The sequence below is a fragment of the Cupressus sempervirens genome, chromosome 11 (assembly GCF_028749045.1).
Source record: "Cupressus sempervirens isolate cs-2001-9-10 chromosome 11, ASM2874904v1, whole genome shotgun sequence".
Classification (NCBI taxonomy): Eukaryota; Viridiplantae; Streptophyta; class Pinopsida; order Cupressales; family Cupressaceae; genus Cupressus; species Cupressus sempervirens.
Window position 1 is genome coordinate 231,098,088 of NC_143128.1, and position 13,937 is coordinate 231,112,024.

The window sequence follows — 13,937 nt, forward strand, 5'->3', positions numbered from 1 at the left end:
AGACTCCTTGCTACCCTAGTCATTTAATGTTGTCTTCCTCCACTCATGCCTATGAGTTTGTCTTCACCAGGTGGTATTTTGCAAGAAATACCCAAAGTTTATCTACATAATTCAATTGTGTAGGATCCAAACAACTCAAAGACCTTTGCCGAGGCATTGAGGAATGAAAGAATTGTGCCAGAAGGAGCAAAGTTTGAATGCACGGGGCAAAGAAATGTCTTTGATGAGAAACAAGGAGGAGATTGAGGTAAGAATCCTTCCTCCTCTTCATATGCCCTCATTCCTAATGTGCAAATGAACAAAGTGATTGTGCATGAAATTGATAGGCTCAGAGACACATCCATATTCCTTGTCATCCAAGACCTTAAGAAAGTTCCAACAAGATCTTACCTTAATGATTGGCTTCATAACAAGTGGTCCAAAAAAGTTAGGGTTTCTGTTTTCCTTCCTCTGGATGATCCAACATGGCCTTTTCCTAGTTTTTTTAGGACCCTAAATCCCAAACATGTTATTGACCATACTTAGAAAATTTTTGTAAAGGAAAGATATATCCTAGAAAACCTCATGATCTGCTAGGAGGCAATTGACTTGGCAAAGAGTTCAAGGCATTAATCAACTATGTTTCTCATAGATTATGAAAAAGCATATGATGCTAGAGTGTTTGGGATTCTTGGAAGGTTTCATAAAAATGATACTTGTTCTTATGGAAAATGTTTTTGCAATAGTGGAGGTAAATAGTTCCAGATTAGTCCATCAAGCAATGGTGCCCTTTGGCCCCTTTCCATTTCGTTATTCATGCAGATAGCTTGTATTATATATTGAGAGATGAATCCCTAACTCCTAGAGTTAGAGATATCATCTTGCCTAACTCAAAAGAAATATGTAATGCTCAATTTGCTAATGACACTTCCCTTCTCATTGAACTATCAGAAGAAAACATCTCCACACTTAACACTAAACTTGATATCTTCTGCAAAGCATCAAGAAGAAAAATCTCAATTACTAAATCTATTATGTTAGACTGGGATGAAAACCCCTCAAATTGGTATAGTAATTTTGGTTTTTCTTGGGGAGGCCCCACTCACCTAGTCAAGGATTTGGGCATACCCTTCTATATTGTGCCCAATCTGAATGCCATGTGGGATTGGATCAAAGAAAAAATTAAAATCAAGCTAGGAAAGTGGAATAAAAATTATCTTTCCCTAGTTGGTAGAGTCCAAGAGTGTCAAAAAATATTATTGGCCTATACTATGTATTACTCCTTAGCTTGGATTTTCACCTAGACTCAGATAGGCTATGTTCAAAAGATCATTAGAGACTTCTTATGGTCAGATGGTAGAGGGATTAGAAGGAAACATGTAGTCAAGTAGAACTAGTGTGCAATGAGGAAGGAATTAGGTGGACTTGGACTTAAGGATCTAAGATGGCAAGGTATAGCCCCTGCTACCAAATGGATTGTTAGATCCACCAATGGTAACAAACCTTGGGAGATTCTTATAAGGAACAATATTGCTCATGGAGTCTCATCTAAGGCAAAGTATTGGAAAAACTTACACATTCATGACCTCCTTTCAAGAAGGTTGAAAATCAAGGTAGAATGATTAGTAATACCTAAAGCCATTTGGAAAGCTTGGGAGAACCCAAGGCACTAGGTGTTAGGGGCTAGAACCTTGGATAATCAATCCATAATTTATGGAGAGAAGTCCCCTTGGTGGAGCCTAGAAAGAAATAGAAAACCCCTTGCACTCCTACAAGGATTCTCGACCAAGAATTGGAACAAGTTGGGCATTAGTAAGTTCAGTGACCTTGTTGGTGGAGGGGAACTTTGTAAATGAGAAGATATTGCTTCTAGATTCAGCCTCCCCCCTTTTCACAAAAGGACCTATTCAATGCTTAAGCATGTCTAGCAGAATGCCAACATCCCAAGGGTTTGTGTAGATGAAGTCGATAGGCTTCCTCTCTTGTGTTGGCCTGATGGATCTCCTCTTTTTGCAACTAAAGCCAAATACATGTACAACAAGCTGATAGATAGTAATGAAGTTTCTTATTCTCTTAATTGCAAATGGTCCTGCCACCTTAATCCGAAATGCTAGTCTATGCCTTTCTCTTCCATTTGGCATCGCAATGTTGAGCATAAGATTTAGTGTTTCCTTTGGCAAGCCCTCCTACATCAGCTACCTTTAGTCAAACTAGATGGTGATCCATACCTATGCACCTTTTTCTCCCAACTTGAGTCTATTGTCCCCCTGTTCTATGAATATAGCTTTTCCAAAGAGGTCTGGGACTGGTTTGGTATCATTTTTAACCATGACTTCCACACTCTCGAAGCATTCTCTTGTAGCATTCATGGCCTTTTTAAAGAGCTTAACTTTTTCTGGGCCATTTTTTCATCTTACTTGCTTTGGTTTTTTTTATTAGCTAGGAATGATGATCTATTTAAAGGTAGGACTAAGATCCTTATTGAGTCTCTATGGAGACTCACTATGCAAATAAATTCCATGTAGGTTACAATTAGCTACAAAGTCAAGGAAAATTAGATGATGAGGATCACCGCACCTGTACCAGTATTCTCAAGGAAGAGAATGTCTAGTACGAGGTCATAACTAGCGATAAAAAACCTTTAACTTTGACATAACATTCAAAGATATGTTCGATCAGATCAAATTGAGGAAAGAACTTGATGAACTAAATAACCAACAAGAGATACCTCAACCAAGAAGCAACACAAGCAAACTGGTTATTAGTAGGTCAAGGATGAACCACTTTATACATAAATTGGTAAACAACATTGAAACGCTAAACTTAGCAATGGTGACTAAGAATGTTGCTGATCTCAATGTTGGTAGACCCCCGCAGCTGATGGTCAGTGCCATCCCTACTGCTCCAGTCTTGCCATGGAAAGAGTTGATCAGAGATCCTACTATTGTTGTCAAAGATGGAGCCATAAGGCTTAGATGGGTGGATGGTCCCTTACCATGAGTTGCATGGATGATAGAATAAACTACTAGTTAGTGTCTTCATTTTGTTTGTCAGTTTTTAATCATAAGTTATTTCTTGTGAATGGTCTGATGTTATAATGGATGATCTGAACAAACCATAGGTCAAGTATTACTGATGCTACCTATTTACTCTTCTTGATATTTATCATTGTTATCTCATTTCAAACTTTATTATATTTATTAGGAAAAATCCTAAAATTAATGATTAAAATAATTATATATATATAAAAGCATGCATGCATAATTTTCACAAGCTTATTTTTACTTTTAAGCAAGCATGATTATTATATCAAATTTTCTAATGTGCATTTATTCAATTTCACGTGCATAAATATATCCATTTGTATATATTCCTTTACATGCATAACTACATTAATTTGCATGTATATCTTTATTCATATATTTTTAAACATAACTCTTTTCACAATAAATATATTCTATTTTATTTATAAAACATGTAAATATATTTTGACATATAACTTTCTCAATCTTATTTTATTTCAGTATTATATTTAACTTTTAATTTGAATGACAATGTCTAGTTTATCTTTGACTTTCAATTTCTTTTAATTTTATAAATTATCTACAAAGACTCTTAATCAAACTCTAAAGTGGATGAATATTCATATTTTCTAATTATTTTGCATGTAATTTTTCTCAAGAAGAACCTACGGTTTTGATAGGTTTCATGCAACTTGGTTTTGCTAAATTTAAAACAAAGGTTTCTAGATTTAGGTTTTATGAGAATTTTCAACACAAGAATATTAAATTTTCTTCTTTCTAATTTCTCACAAATAATGTAACCCAAAATTCATTTCTCTTTTAAATTTCACAAATAAAAACTATTAATAAATTTTAAAAATCACTACAACACAACTTGGTAGGCACAAAGAAGACAATCTTTGTAAAGGAAAGATTTGAAAGGTTCTCAAACCCTAGCTCAAATCTGCCAACATAATTTCCAAGATAGTACAAGCTCAAAGCACATGATCCAAAATACTCCTAAACTTTGAATTTACTCTTCAACTTCAATGTCAAAAGCATCATAAACATTTGCTTAAACCTATTAATTATATTTCTTTGTCTAATTGCTCTCCCAAGACCTATCTATCTCTAAAATGACCAAAAAGCCTCTAAAAGAGTCTTAACCCTAACTAAGGTTTCCTAATTTTTTATTTAATAAAATCCCACTTACTTTTAATTAAATATTAAATAATTTAATTTAATAAATCTTTTCATGCACATTCTAAGCACTTTAAATTTAAAAATATAAAATTTTATTCTCTTTCTTTTCTTCACTTTATTTATTTTAAATTTAACTAATAATAATATTTAAAGCCCATTATTTAAATGCAACTCTAATTTAGTTATTAGTAATTAAATAATTATAATAAATTAATATTAAATCTTTAATATATAAATCCTCTTTTTTCATTAATATTCCAAGTTAGACTCTTAAATTAAGTTAAAGCATATATTTAAATATTTTTTAATTAATTAAATGTCATAATATTTTAATAATTTGAATATCATAAGATTAATCCAAATATCACAATTAAACCATTTATCAAGCAAATCACATAGTCAAACCCACATAAAAGCAACAATTTCTTTTACCATAGTCAAAGTCAAACAACACATAAAGAATAAATCGAGGGTTATAAAAGGGTAGGCAGTTAGATAAATGTCCTCCTTCTCAAGACAAGTAATTAGGCTTTCAATGGGATTGGACCTGAACATTATCTCCTCATTCTTACCATTGAGTTATTGCAATAAAGCATCCTCATCCTGGCAGTTTAGGGAAGTCGATGCCCAGTACCTGCAACCTACATAAAAGACAAGCATGTACACGTGCATATATATATAAGCTAAACATGTAATGATGAGGAGTGATACATCATGTAGATCCTGACTCGCATGTGACTACGACTCCCTTCCTTAACCACATCAAATAGAAATGTAAAGCATATAGATACACCATACACATAAGTATGAGGTAAGTACAATTAATAAAGCATGACTATAAATATAATCATATTCTAACATAAGAAACTCATCATCATGAAGATATGATAAACATCATTCGAAGGCACATCATATGACATTATTATGAAGGTAGTTACATTCACTAATTAAGAGCAATTAGAGCATCATCATTGCAAGTAAGTAACCATTGTTATGTGATATAATCAATTACCTTACATAAAAAAGTATTGTATTTCAAATATCAGTTAAGGGCTAACATGTCCATAGAAGAGTCACATAGAACTTTAACAATGGAGTCTAGAATGAAAGTAGGGGTATTACGTAATGCACTAGCATGAGGCTTATTGCACTTCTTTGGAAAATTGAGTAAAATGGTTTCCACCTCTTCCAAGTGTGGCAAAATAGGAAGAGTTGGGGTTTTGTCATAGATTTTATGGTTGGGGATCCTTTTTTGATCTTATTAAGGACAACTTGTTCAACATTTATTGTCTTATGCTTGAGATTTGTCGAAGGCCTCCTTAGGCTAGGAGAGTCCATGTTGGGCTTTAGGATTTCCCATGGAAGCTTCTAGAAATATGAAGGAGAGGGAGCATGAACAAGAGCTTTAAAATCTGATTGAGGGGTATCAAGGGAAGGAGACAACTTCTTTGAGATGGGTTCATGAACTATGTTGAGAGAAGGAATAAAAGAGCGTTTGGTGGGGGGTGGTGGTTCCTTGACGACTTCATTCTGTTGAATATGACTAGAAGAGCCTTTGGGGGGAACATGATTCTTATTATATAGAGTTGGTATTTGCTTCTTGACATAATGCAAGAGCATATTGGCTTTGCTCGACAACTACTTTGGAGGAGTGCTCAGTAGTTACTTTAGAGGCAATTTGTGTGTTTATTGAGTTTGCTTGGTTAAGCTTTGGTTCATGCTCAATCAGTGAAGAGACGGTACTCGACCATTATTGGGTGGTTTGTGGTTGTTGTGTTAATTGAGTGACTTGGTTAATGAAGGTGTTTGACGATGCTTGGGGCACTCGACAAACATTGTGGCTCGATTTACACTAGGAACTCGACAATAGTGTTGTCTGAGTTAGCTCGGTCAATGAAGGGAGCTCAATTATGCTTGGTGAGTTGCTAATACTTGGTGGAGGTTTCTGACACTCAGTCATGTCTTGGTTTTTGTGTTTCCCTAGTTATATGTGAGCTGACCTTTTAGCATTTAATTTGGGTTATAGATATTTAATGAGTGTTGCAACCGACTTGTGGCTTATGTATATATTTAATGTAAGGATTTATTTTAATTTGTATTGGGCTAGGCTGTCTTGCAGCTTATTTGGGTAGGTAAGGGGGTCATATGGAGTCTTTATTCATTTATTCAGAGGAGTGAGTCAGATTTCATTCAGGGAGAGTGGCTTCTGAGTTTAGCATGGAGCAGCTAAAGAGCGAAGTTTTGCTAAGTGTTTGGACAAAGCATCGAATGTGAGGCAGTTTACAATTGGATCTTAGGTGAAGTTTGAGAAGGTCTAGTAGCTAAGGCTTGGGAAACAAGGAGATTACTTGGTGGGCTTGCAAGTACATGTTTAGATTTTCCTTGAAGGTTTCTACCAATGTGGATCTAGACTAGCTAGTGTTGGGATTGGATCTTGAGGGATCTTGCAGAACTATTTTTGTAATTGCTATTGTATTTGGCCAAAACTTGTAGAGCTAATTTTGTAATTGCTATTTTATTTGGCCAAAACCTGGAAGGCCTTATAGCTGGGCACATTGCATATAAATAATTATTTTATGATTAAAGAGTTGCAGTTGTATCAGATTGTGTATCTTGTGTTGTGTTTCCAATGTATGGTTATTTGTAGGGATCTAGATGACCTCCAATAGGGGTGCCCTTAGAATATCTCTATGCCATGACAAGAGTGAAATCTTTTCTCAAGTGTCATTCCTTCTACAAAGGAAACATGTGTTTATTCCTCCCAAGAAGGAGAGTTGACACATATAGTTCTAACCTTTAATATCAAAGTCAATATCTTTAGGGATGCCCTTGTTGGGATTGCTGATAATAAGGACTCTAATATTAGTGTGAGGAAGTAGAGTTGAATTTTTGTCAACTTGAATGACCTTACCAAGGAGTTCAAGGGCTTGCAGTATAAGGCTCTAGAGAAATGAAGGTAGGTTGTTAATAATTATCCATTGCAGGGAAGAGAGGGGAAGAATCTTTGCATTATTAGCATCTGGCAACCACGAGATGTCTTGAAGTTTGCAAAACCAATTCTCCAATATTGTTTCTCAAGGACATATTTCTCTAAGAATTAGGGTCTTCAGGAAAACAAGGAAGAGACCCTTCTTAACCATCTTAAGGAAAGAGAAATGAAGTCCTAATTTCTTGCTCCAATAATTGTAGAGCCATTCATTAAATAGGTTATGGATGGAATTTTGTTGATGTCTTGTGTGGCAAGAAACAAAACAATGCTTCTAAGTCTATTAATCTCACCTTCAATGGATTTGGCCATCTATATGTTAGGAGCAAGATCTCAAGCAGGGTTATAGGGATTCTTACCCGAATGTCACTCACTGCAACTACCTCGTACATTTCCCCTTGCACAAAATTTGAATTTGGCTCCATTTGGTAAAGTTGTCTTGTTTCTAAGTGTATGGATGAAAGACTTGGGGTTTTTTGTTATCTCCATGGGTTTGGTTGGTTTATTTACCAGTATTTTGTGAGCAATATCGATTAAGTGTTCATCTCATAAAAATATAGGGCTTTACGACTCTTGCATTAAATGTGTCAGGGCAAGTGGAGGATGGCCCTCCATCTTAGGAAGGCATCCTGGAGTTACTTCAAAAATATGTACTAGTTATCAGATGAATGAAGTTGCAAACATTTTCCCAATAAATCAATTTTGACATTGTACATACATTTTTTATATCACATCCCCGAGAATTCATATTTGACTATATGTCATATTGCCAAGTATATTTGCCTTCATTCATATTTGGATTTCCATATTCTTAAACATATGATTATTAGTCCCTACCTTGCATAAGACATGGAACTAATGTTTTCAGTGGCGGCACTTAATTATTAATTTTCATTAGCTCAAATGATCATTTTCTAAGGTTTAGACATGTATTATTTAAAAAACCAATTTTTGTGACCTAATTCTCAATTTTCTATTGGTGGATGGGCATTTTGCCAAAGGTAATTTTTTTTTTTAAATTGTGAAAAATGGAAAAGGGAACAATAGATTGGTAAGCTTGTTATAATTATTATGACATAAACTATCCCCCAATTTTTTTTAATTGTTGTAGTCAAAGGCATTAAATTTTATTTAAAAAATAAAACTGTCAAATCTTCCTCTATGTTCTAGTATTCTCCATTGCAAGCAATGTCTAGAACCTTCTGCAATACTCAGGAATTTTCTTCACCATAAATTTTCTGCAACTCTCAGTAATGTTTTTTAAAAAAAAAGGCTTAACAAAATGGAAAGATTGTGCCACACTTTCATTGCCATCAACGACGACAATGGCATCTGGATCCACACTTATTTTCCTCATGCGACATTGGATAAGCAAGTGCATGATAAATTGGATTGTTCCATTACTGGTGTATATGCTTGTAGACGTAGATAAATAATAATGTCAACTACTTGTAACTATTTTTCTCTTGACATGGAAACCTATTCATCAAGCTCCTCTATGTTGTAGACAAGGCATTCCAGATCAATGTCATTCTGGAGCTCAAGTTTCTTTGATCGCTCTTCATTTTGGTGCTAAGATTTTGAGCTCTTTGACATAGTCCCAAGGGTCATTTCCTTTATCATAATGCTTACAGGGGAAACATGTCCTTGCAGCCCACCAATTTATGGAAAGTGACAAACAGATACACCGCCTTTCTCCAATGTTTTTGTTTCCATGGTGTAAATATCTCTACCAAGTGTACACCATGTGGTAAGGGCCAGTTTGGTTGCAGGTATAGGAATTGAAGATTAGAATTGAAAATAGGAATGGGTATGGGAATGAAGAATGGGAATCGAAAATATGTATCCTAATTTTGTTTGGTTCACTTGGAATTTGTTTGAGAATATGTTAATCTCTTGTTTGGTTGTTCAAAATTAGAATCCATATTGCAAGAGTTAAAAAACCCCAGAAAAAAATATTTTGTTACATTTTATCATTTCATAAATTAGAGGAATCGAGAATGGCATTTCAAACACTGCATATTTATCCACATCAATATCATGAATATCCAACTTCTCTCTTTTACTAATCTTTGAACTTTCTCCAAATCTCTTTGTCATTTTCCTATTTATTTTAGATGGAGAAGTAGCAAGGGTTTGAGCCTCTAGATCTGTAAATCCTGTCAAAATGTTGTAATAAATGACTTCACATCTCTGTCAATTCCATCTTTATCATAAATTTCACTTGTAATCACGATTATATGGTTACAATTATCTTGCAAATATTACCAATTACAAACAAAAATTGAAGAATTGCTTAAATCTGGGTGGGAAAGAATGTTGGAATGGAAGAAATTGTGAGAATTTTATAGGAAGGAAAATGGACGTGAATGCCAAATACATGCAAAACCCCCACTCTGTAATTGTTCGCTGCTCGCTGCTCACACGGATCTCGTGAAATGGTGGAGTATTAGCGAGAGTTTTTTTTTATTAGGTAAAAGGCTCCCACGGACTCGACGATTTATACATTTTGCCAAATATTGGGAAAGTGAGATTGGGAATGGGATTGGCCCATTTTAATTACAATTTTTTTTTGGGAACGGATAAAATCCCATTTTGGGCTAAAATAGGAATTTGTAATCCTATTCTCCATTGCCATTTCGTAAACCAAACAAAGAATTAAAAATGTATTCTAAATTTCTAATCCTATTCACATTGTATTCCAGCAACCAAACGGGCCTTAGAGAACTCATCAACCCTATGATTTTGTTTGCCCTTTTTTTTTCATTCCAAGCAGATCATTAAGTAGTTTCATTCATACAATTTCTTTTATTTATTCTTTAAAAAAGAGAGAGTAATACAAATGTCAATGTTTTAATATAGCCTATTCAAAATGATATTCATGAATCTAAGAATATTTTTGTTTGTTCAATTTGTTAAGATTTAGTTGTTTACATTTTATTTTGTATCTAGTACATATAATTTTTATAGTTTACTCTTAAAATTTTCACTAAGATAAGTGATCTTATGTCTAACTGATTTAAGTTTGTATTCATATGTACAATGCACAAAACAAGTATACAACCTAGGGTATGGAGGTAGTCTCATTACAATATTTTTATATTTGTTCTACATTTATTTCAATTTTACTATTCTTGAACCATTTAATGTCTAATTCAACTGAGTTATATATATTTTTCTTATTTTAAGATCGATAGTTCACATCATTCTTGTTTCAATATTAACTGCTGTTCTTTTATAAACATTTTCAAAATATTTTCTGAAATCTATTTTATCTATGTATGTCTTTCCTTAACAATAGAGAGGGACTCTAGCTCCACTAGAGCTCTTGTGCATTTTCTTTTGGTGCAAACCCTAATTTTTAATTTCATTCCTTCCTCCCTATATCAAACAACTTGTTTAAAATAATTTTATTTGGAGCATAAGAATGTTCTATATATATCTTCCAACGTGACCATTGAACCTAAGACTCGTAGACCAGTTATTTTTTATTAAATATATATAATCCCAAAATAAATTTTAATTTCTCGATGACTATATTTATCCCTGTAACCTCGTCCTTAATTTGCTGATCTTGTCACTCATGGGGTGATTTTTAATATTAGTTATCTACCTAGTTTTGCAGATTTTCTCTTAATTCACTCTGGAAAGCAGAAAGCAGTAACATTGACCCCACCCCTGAAGTCCACATCGTACGATTCTGTCCGCATAATCAATATTTTCTTTTAAAAACAAATCAATCTCCGTGATCGGGATGAAAAAAGCTTCTGGAATGCCCCCTCTCCTATGAACTATAATTGCACAAACACATTTTTCAATCAGACTAGTCTCCAAATGATTTACTATAATTACCAATAGTAGACTGAAATTATGTGTCAGGTCATGTTGCCAGCACAAAATCTGTTGGGTACAAGAGAAACCAGTTTGTTTTCCATTATATGTCAGTACAAAGCTTAAGTGTGACATTCATGGTGAGGTTGGCCAAAAATGGCCCACCTTATTAAATTTAGTGGTCTTACTTTGCTGTTTGTAGTAATGGCTGAATAGTAAGACCTCTAGCTTGCAGTAGTAAATTTTCATCTATGGTGGTTTGTTTCGTTTGAAGTGGGTCTAAAAATGAGGATTCTGCACATTAGTTGTTGTAGTCATTTAATCCAATGCTCTGAAAAAATGAGCCTGCCTTGTTGAACTTATTGAACTTAGAGCCTAGCTGTATAAAATAATATCTGATTTTGTGTTCAGTAAAGTACTAATCTGTATAGGTATCCAGCTAATTTGTTCGTTCATGTATAGTGGTGGAAGAAACTTTTTGCATAGAAATAGGAAACAACTGAACCATGCTTTTATTTGGAAATTCAAGTAGTGACAATCAGAATAGTAGATTAGCTGGTGGAATTTCAGATGTTTGATTGTTCTGAGCTAGAGCTTGCGCAGTTTTATATCTAGCGGTGTATAAGGGGAAATATGCTCTGGTTTTTCTGTGCACATGGATGAACTTGCCGAGGGAAGTTTTTTTCAATGAGATTAAGATTGTGAGAAAATTTCAATTATGATACGTGTCACAAAATTTCTTGTAGCGGGGTGAGAAACCCAAATCTGGTTTTCGAACTTATGAAAAATTGAGGATGAATTTGGTGGGGAACCGACCCTTGGTTTAGGTTATCCAAGGAGAAGGTATTAAGTTGAGGAATAAGTTTGTCTATATGTGTTTCAGAGTCCCCTGTTGTTTGGAAAACCCATGCTGAATACACTGAAAAAGCATAAAACTGGGTTAACAATCTGAAAAGGAAATTTGCTGTTTTGGTCGTTTCGACAACCCTGATCCTAAATGTTTTTGTAATCTTTGATGGGTTTCATGTATTCCCAATTCTGCTACCATCGGAATGGAAGCCTATTATTCTAATATAAGGCTGTATTCCGATTTAAGGCTGAGCTTGTTAATCTAATTTGGTTCTTGGACATCCAGTAAAAGTACCGTTTCATCTTTCATCCGGATTCTTACACGACCATACTACTAAGGTTTCCTCTATTGCTATGTCTTTCTTCTTTCTAGTTTTCCATTGTGCAAACTATCATAGGCATATTATTTCTTCCAATGTACTGTCAAAATACATCTATTTTGGCCTTTTGACTTCTTCCAATTGAAATTAATGACAATAATCTGCAAGTTATCAAGACACAAGAATTTGATTTATCCTCTGAAACAGCCGCCTACTGTAATGTCAATGAATCATTTTCAGCTTCCCCGAATTATCATTCATCCAGTTTTTGTTTTAGCTGTTGCATCCCTTGTGTGCTGCTTTGCTCCAGCATACAGTTATTTTTCTGCCCCTCTTGATTGCTCTGATACTACTAGTGTGTGCGAGTCCCTTATTGCTTACAAGTTGCAGTCCGCCGATACATTGTCAAAAGTTCAGTCCCTTTTTGATGTTACTTTGGCAGAACTTACATTTGATCAAAACTCGGCTGTTAAAGCTCAGTATGTGTTTGTAAACAAGAGTTGTAGCTGCTTACAAACTAAGAAACAATATCTGACTACAACTACATATACTGTCACAAATAATGATGGGTATTTGGCACCAATGGTGGAGAGGGCTTATGAAGGTCTTGCAGAGTTGCCTAATGCTTCAAGAATTGCACATATGGGAGCTGTGGTGACAGTGTATCTCCTTTGTGGCTGTTCGAGGGATGCCTCAAACTATCTCATGAGTTATGTGCTACAAGATATGGATACCCTTTCATCAATTGCCAGTAGATTTGGAGTCAGCATGCAAGATATCGAAACGGTGAACAATATCACAGACCCAAATGTCCTTTCAACTGGGAAGGTTTATTACATACCGCTGAATTCAGGTAAGGAAGTATGCTATTTAAAATCCTTCATTTTTTTGTGAGTTTTTTTGTGGGTTTTCTAAACTTTTTTTCAGATGCCTTTGCACGTTCCTTAATTAATCATTTTCTCAACTGTTTTTTTGAAGAATTTCATCATCTTATTCACTGAATGTCTGTAGTGACACCTGAAACTGTTCCGATTTTGTGAGATTGTAACCATTAGATCACCTTTCTCTGGATAATTTAAAGTTAAAAGCAATGTTTTTTTTTTAAAATAACGAAATTACATTCAGGATCAAGCATGTATAGGAGTTTTCGCAACATATTCAACTAAAATAAAACGATCTTAAAATTATTTCTTTTAGACTCGATCAATTACGTTAGAAAATTTTATAATTTGGAGAACGAAGACCATGTCTCTTTTTGGAGAATTCTCTGACAATGCTTCATCTCCGAGCCATGAAAATTATTCCGATGCACATATATTGTTCCTTATATAAGTCATTCTATATAGACCCTGTTGCCCTAAAATGTGATCAATTTGATGCCCACAAGTTGACTTCAACTCTGATATAGGTGACAAATCAGCTGTGCAACTAAGGCTTATGTAAGTAGTTTTCAGTTAGTCATAAGAAGCTTCTTCTGTAAAGTTTCCAGAAAATATGCAACAAATTTCAGCAGCCAAAGAATACTAAGGTGAAGACTAATATAGAGAATGAAAAGGGTTTCCTTATTCTTTCTAAACGAGATTTAGGCATTTTTAAGAATTCTATTTTGGATGCTGTTGGTATAGTTATGCATTTGCTACACCATAGGTTAAGCCTAATTATTCCATTTGCTTGAGTTTAGTTGTGCTTGTCCTTTTTTGAGTGTGAGGTGTCATCCTCTTCCTTTTCCGAAGAGTGAGGTGTTATTTCATTCCTTGGGAGTTACAA

General features: G+C 34.4%; 1 protein-coding gene across 1 annotated transcript in view; it reads left to right on the top strand.

Annotated features, from left to right (window-relative positions):
• The first annotated feature begins 10,926 nt into the window (after positions 1-10,926).
• Positions 10,927-13,937, top strand: part of LOC149529003 (lysM domain receptor-like kinase 3) — a 51,793-nt gene continuing 48,782 nt past the window's right edge. Inside the window, exon 1 of the mRNA XM_089810888.1 lies at positions 10,927-13,023. Within this exon, the coding sequence (XP_089667014.1) occupies positions 12,321-13,023 (703 nt within the window). The 5' untranslated portion in view covers positions 10,927-12,320. The remainder of the gene's footprint in view (positions 13,024-13,937) is intronic.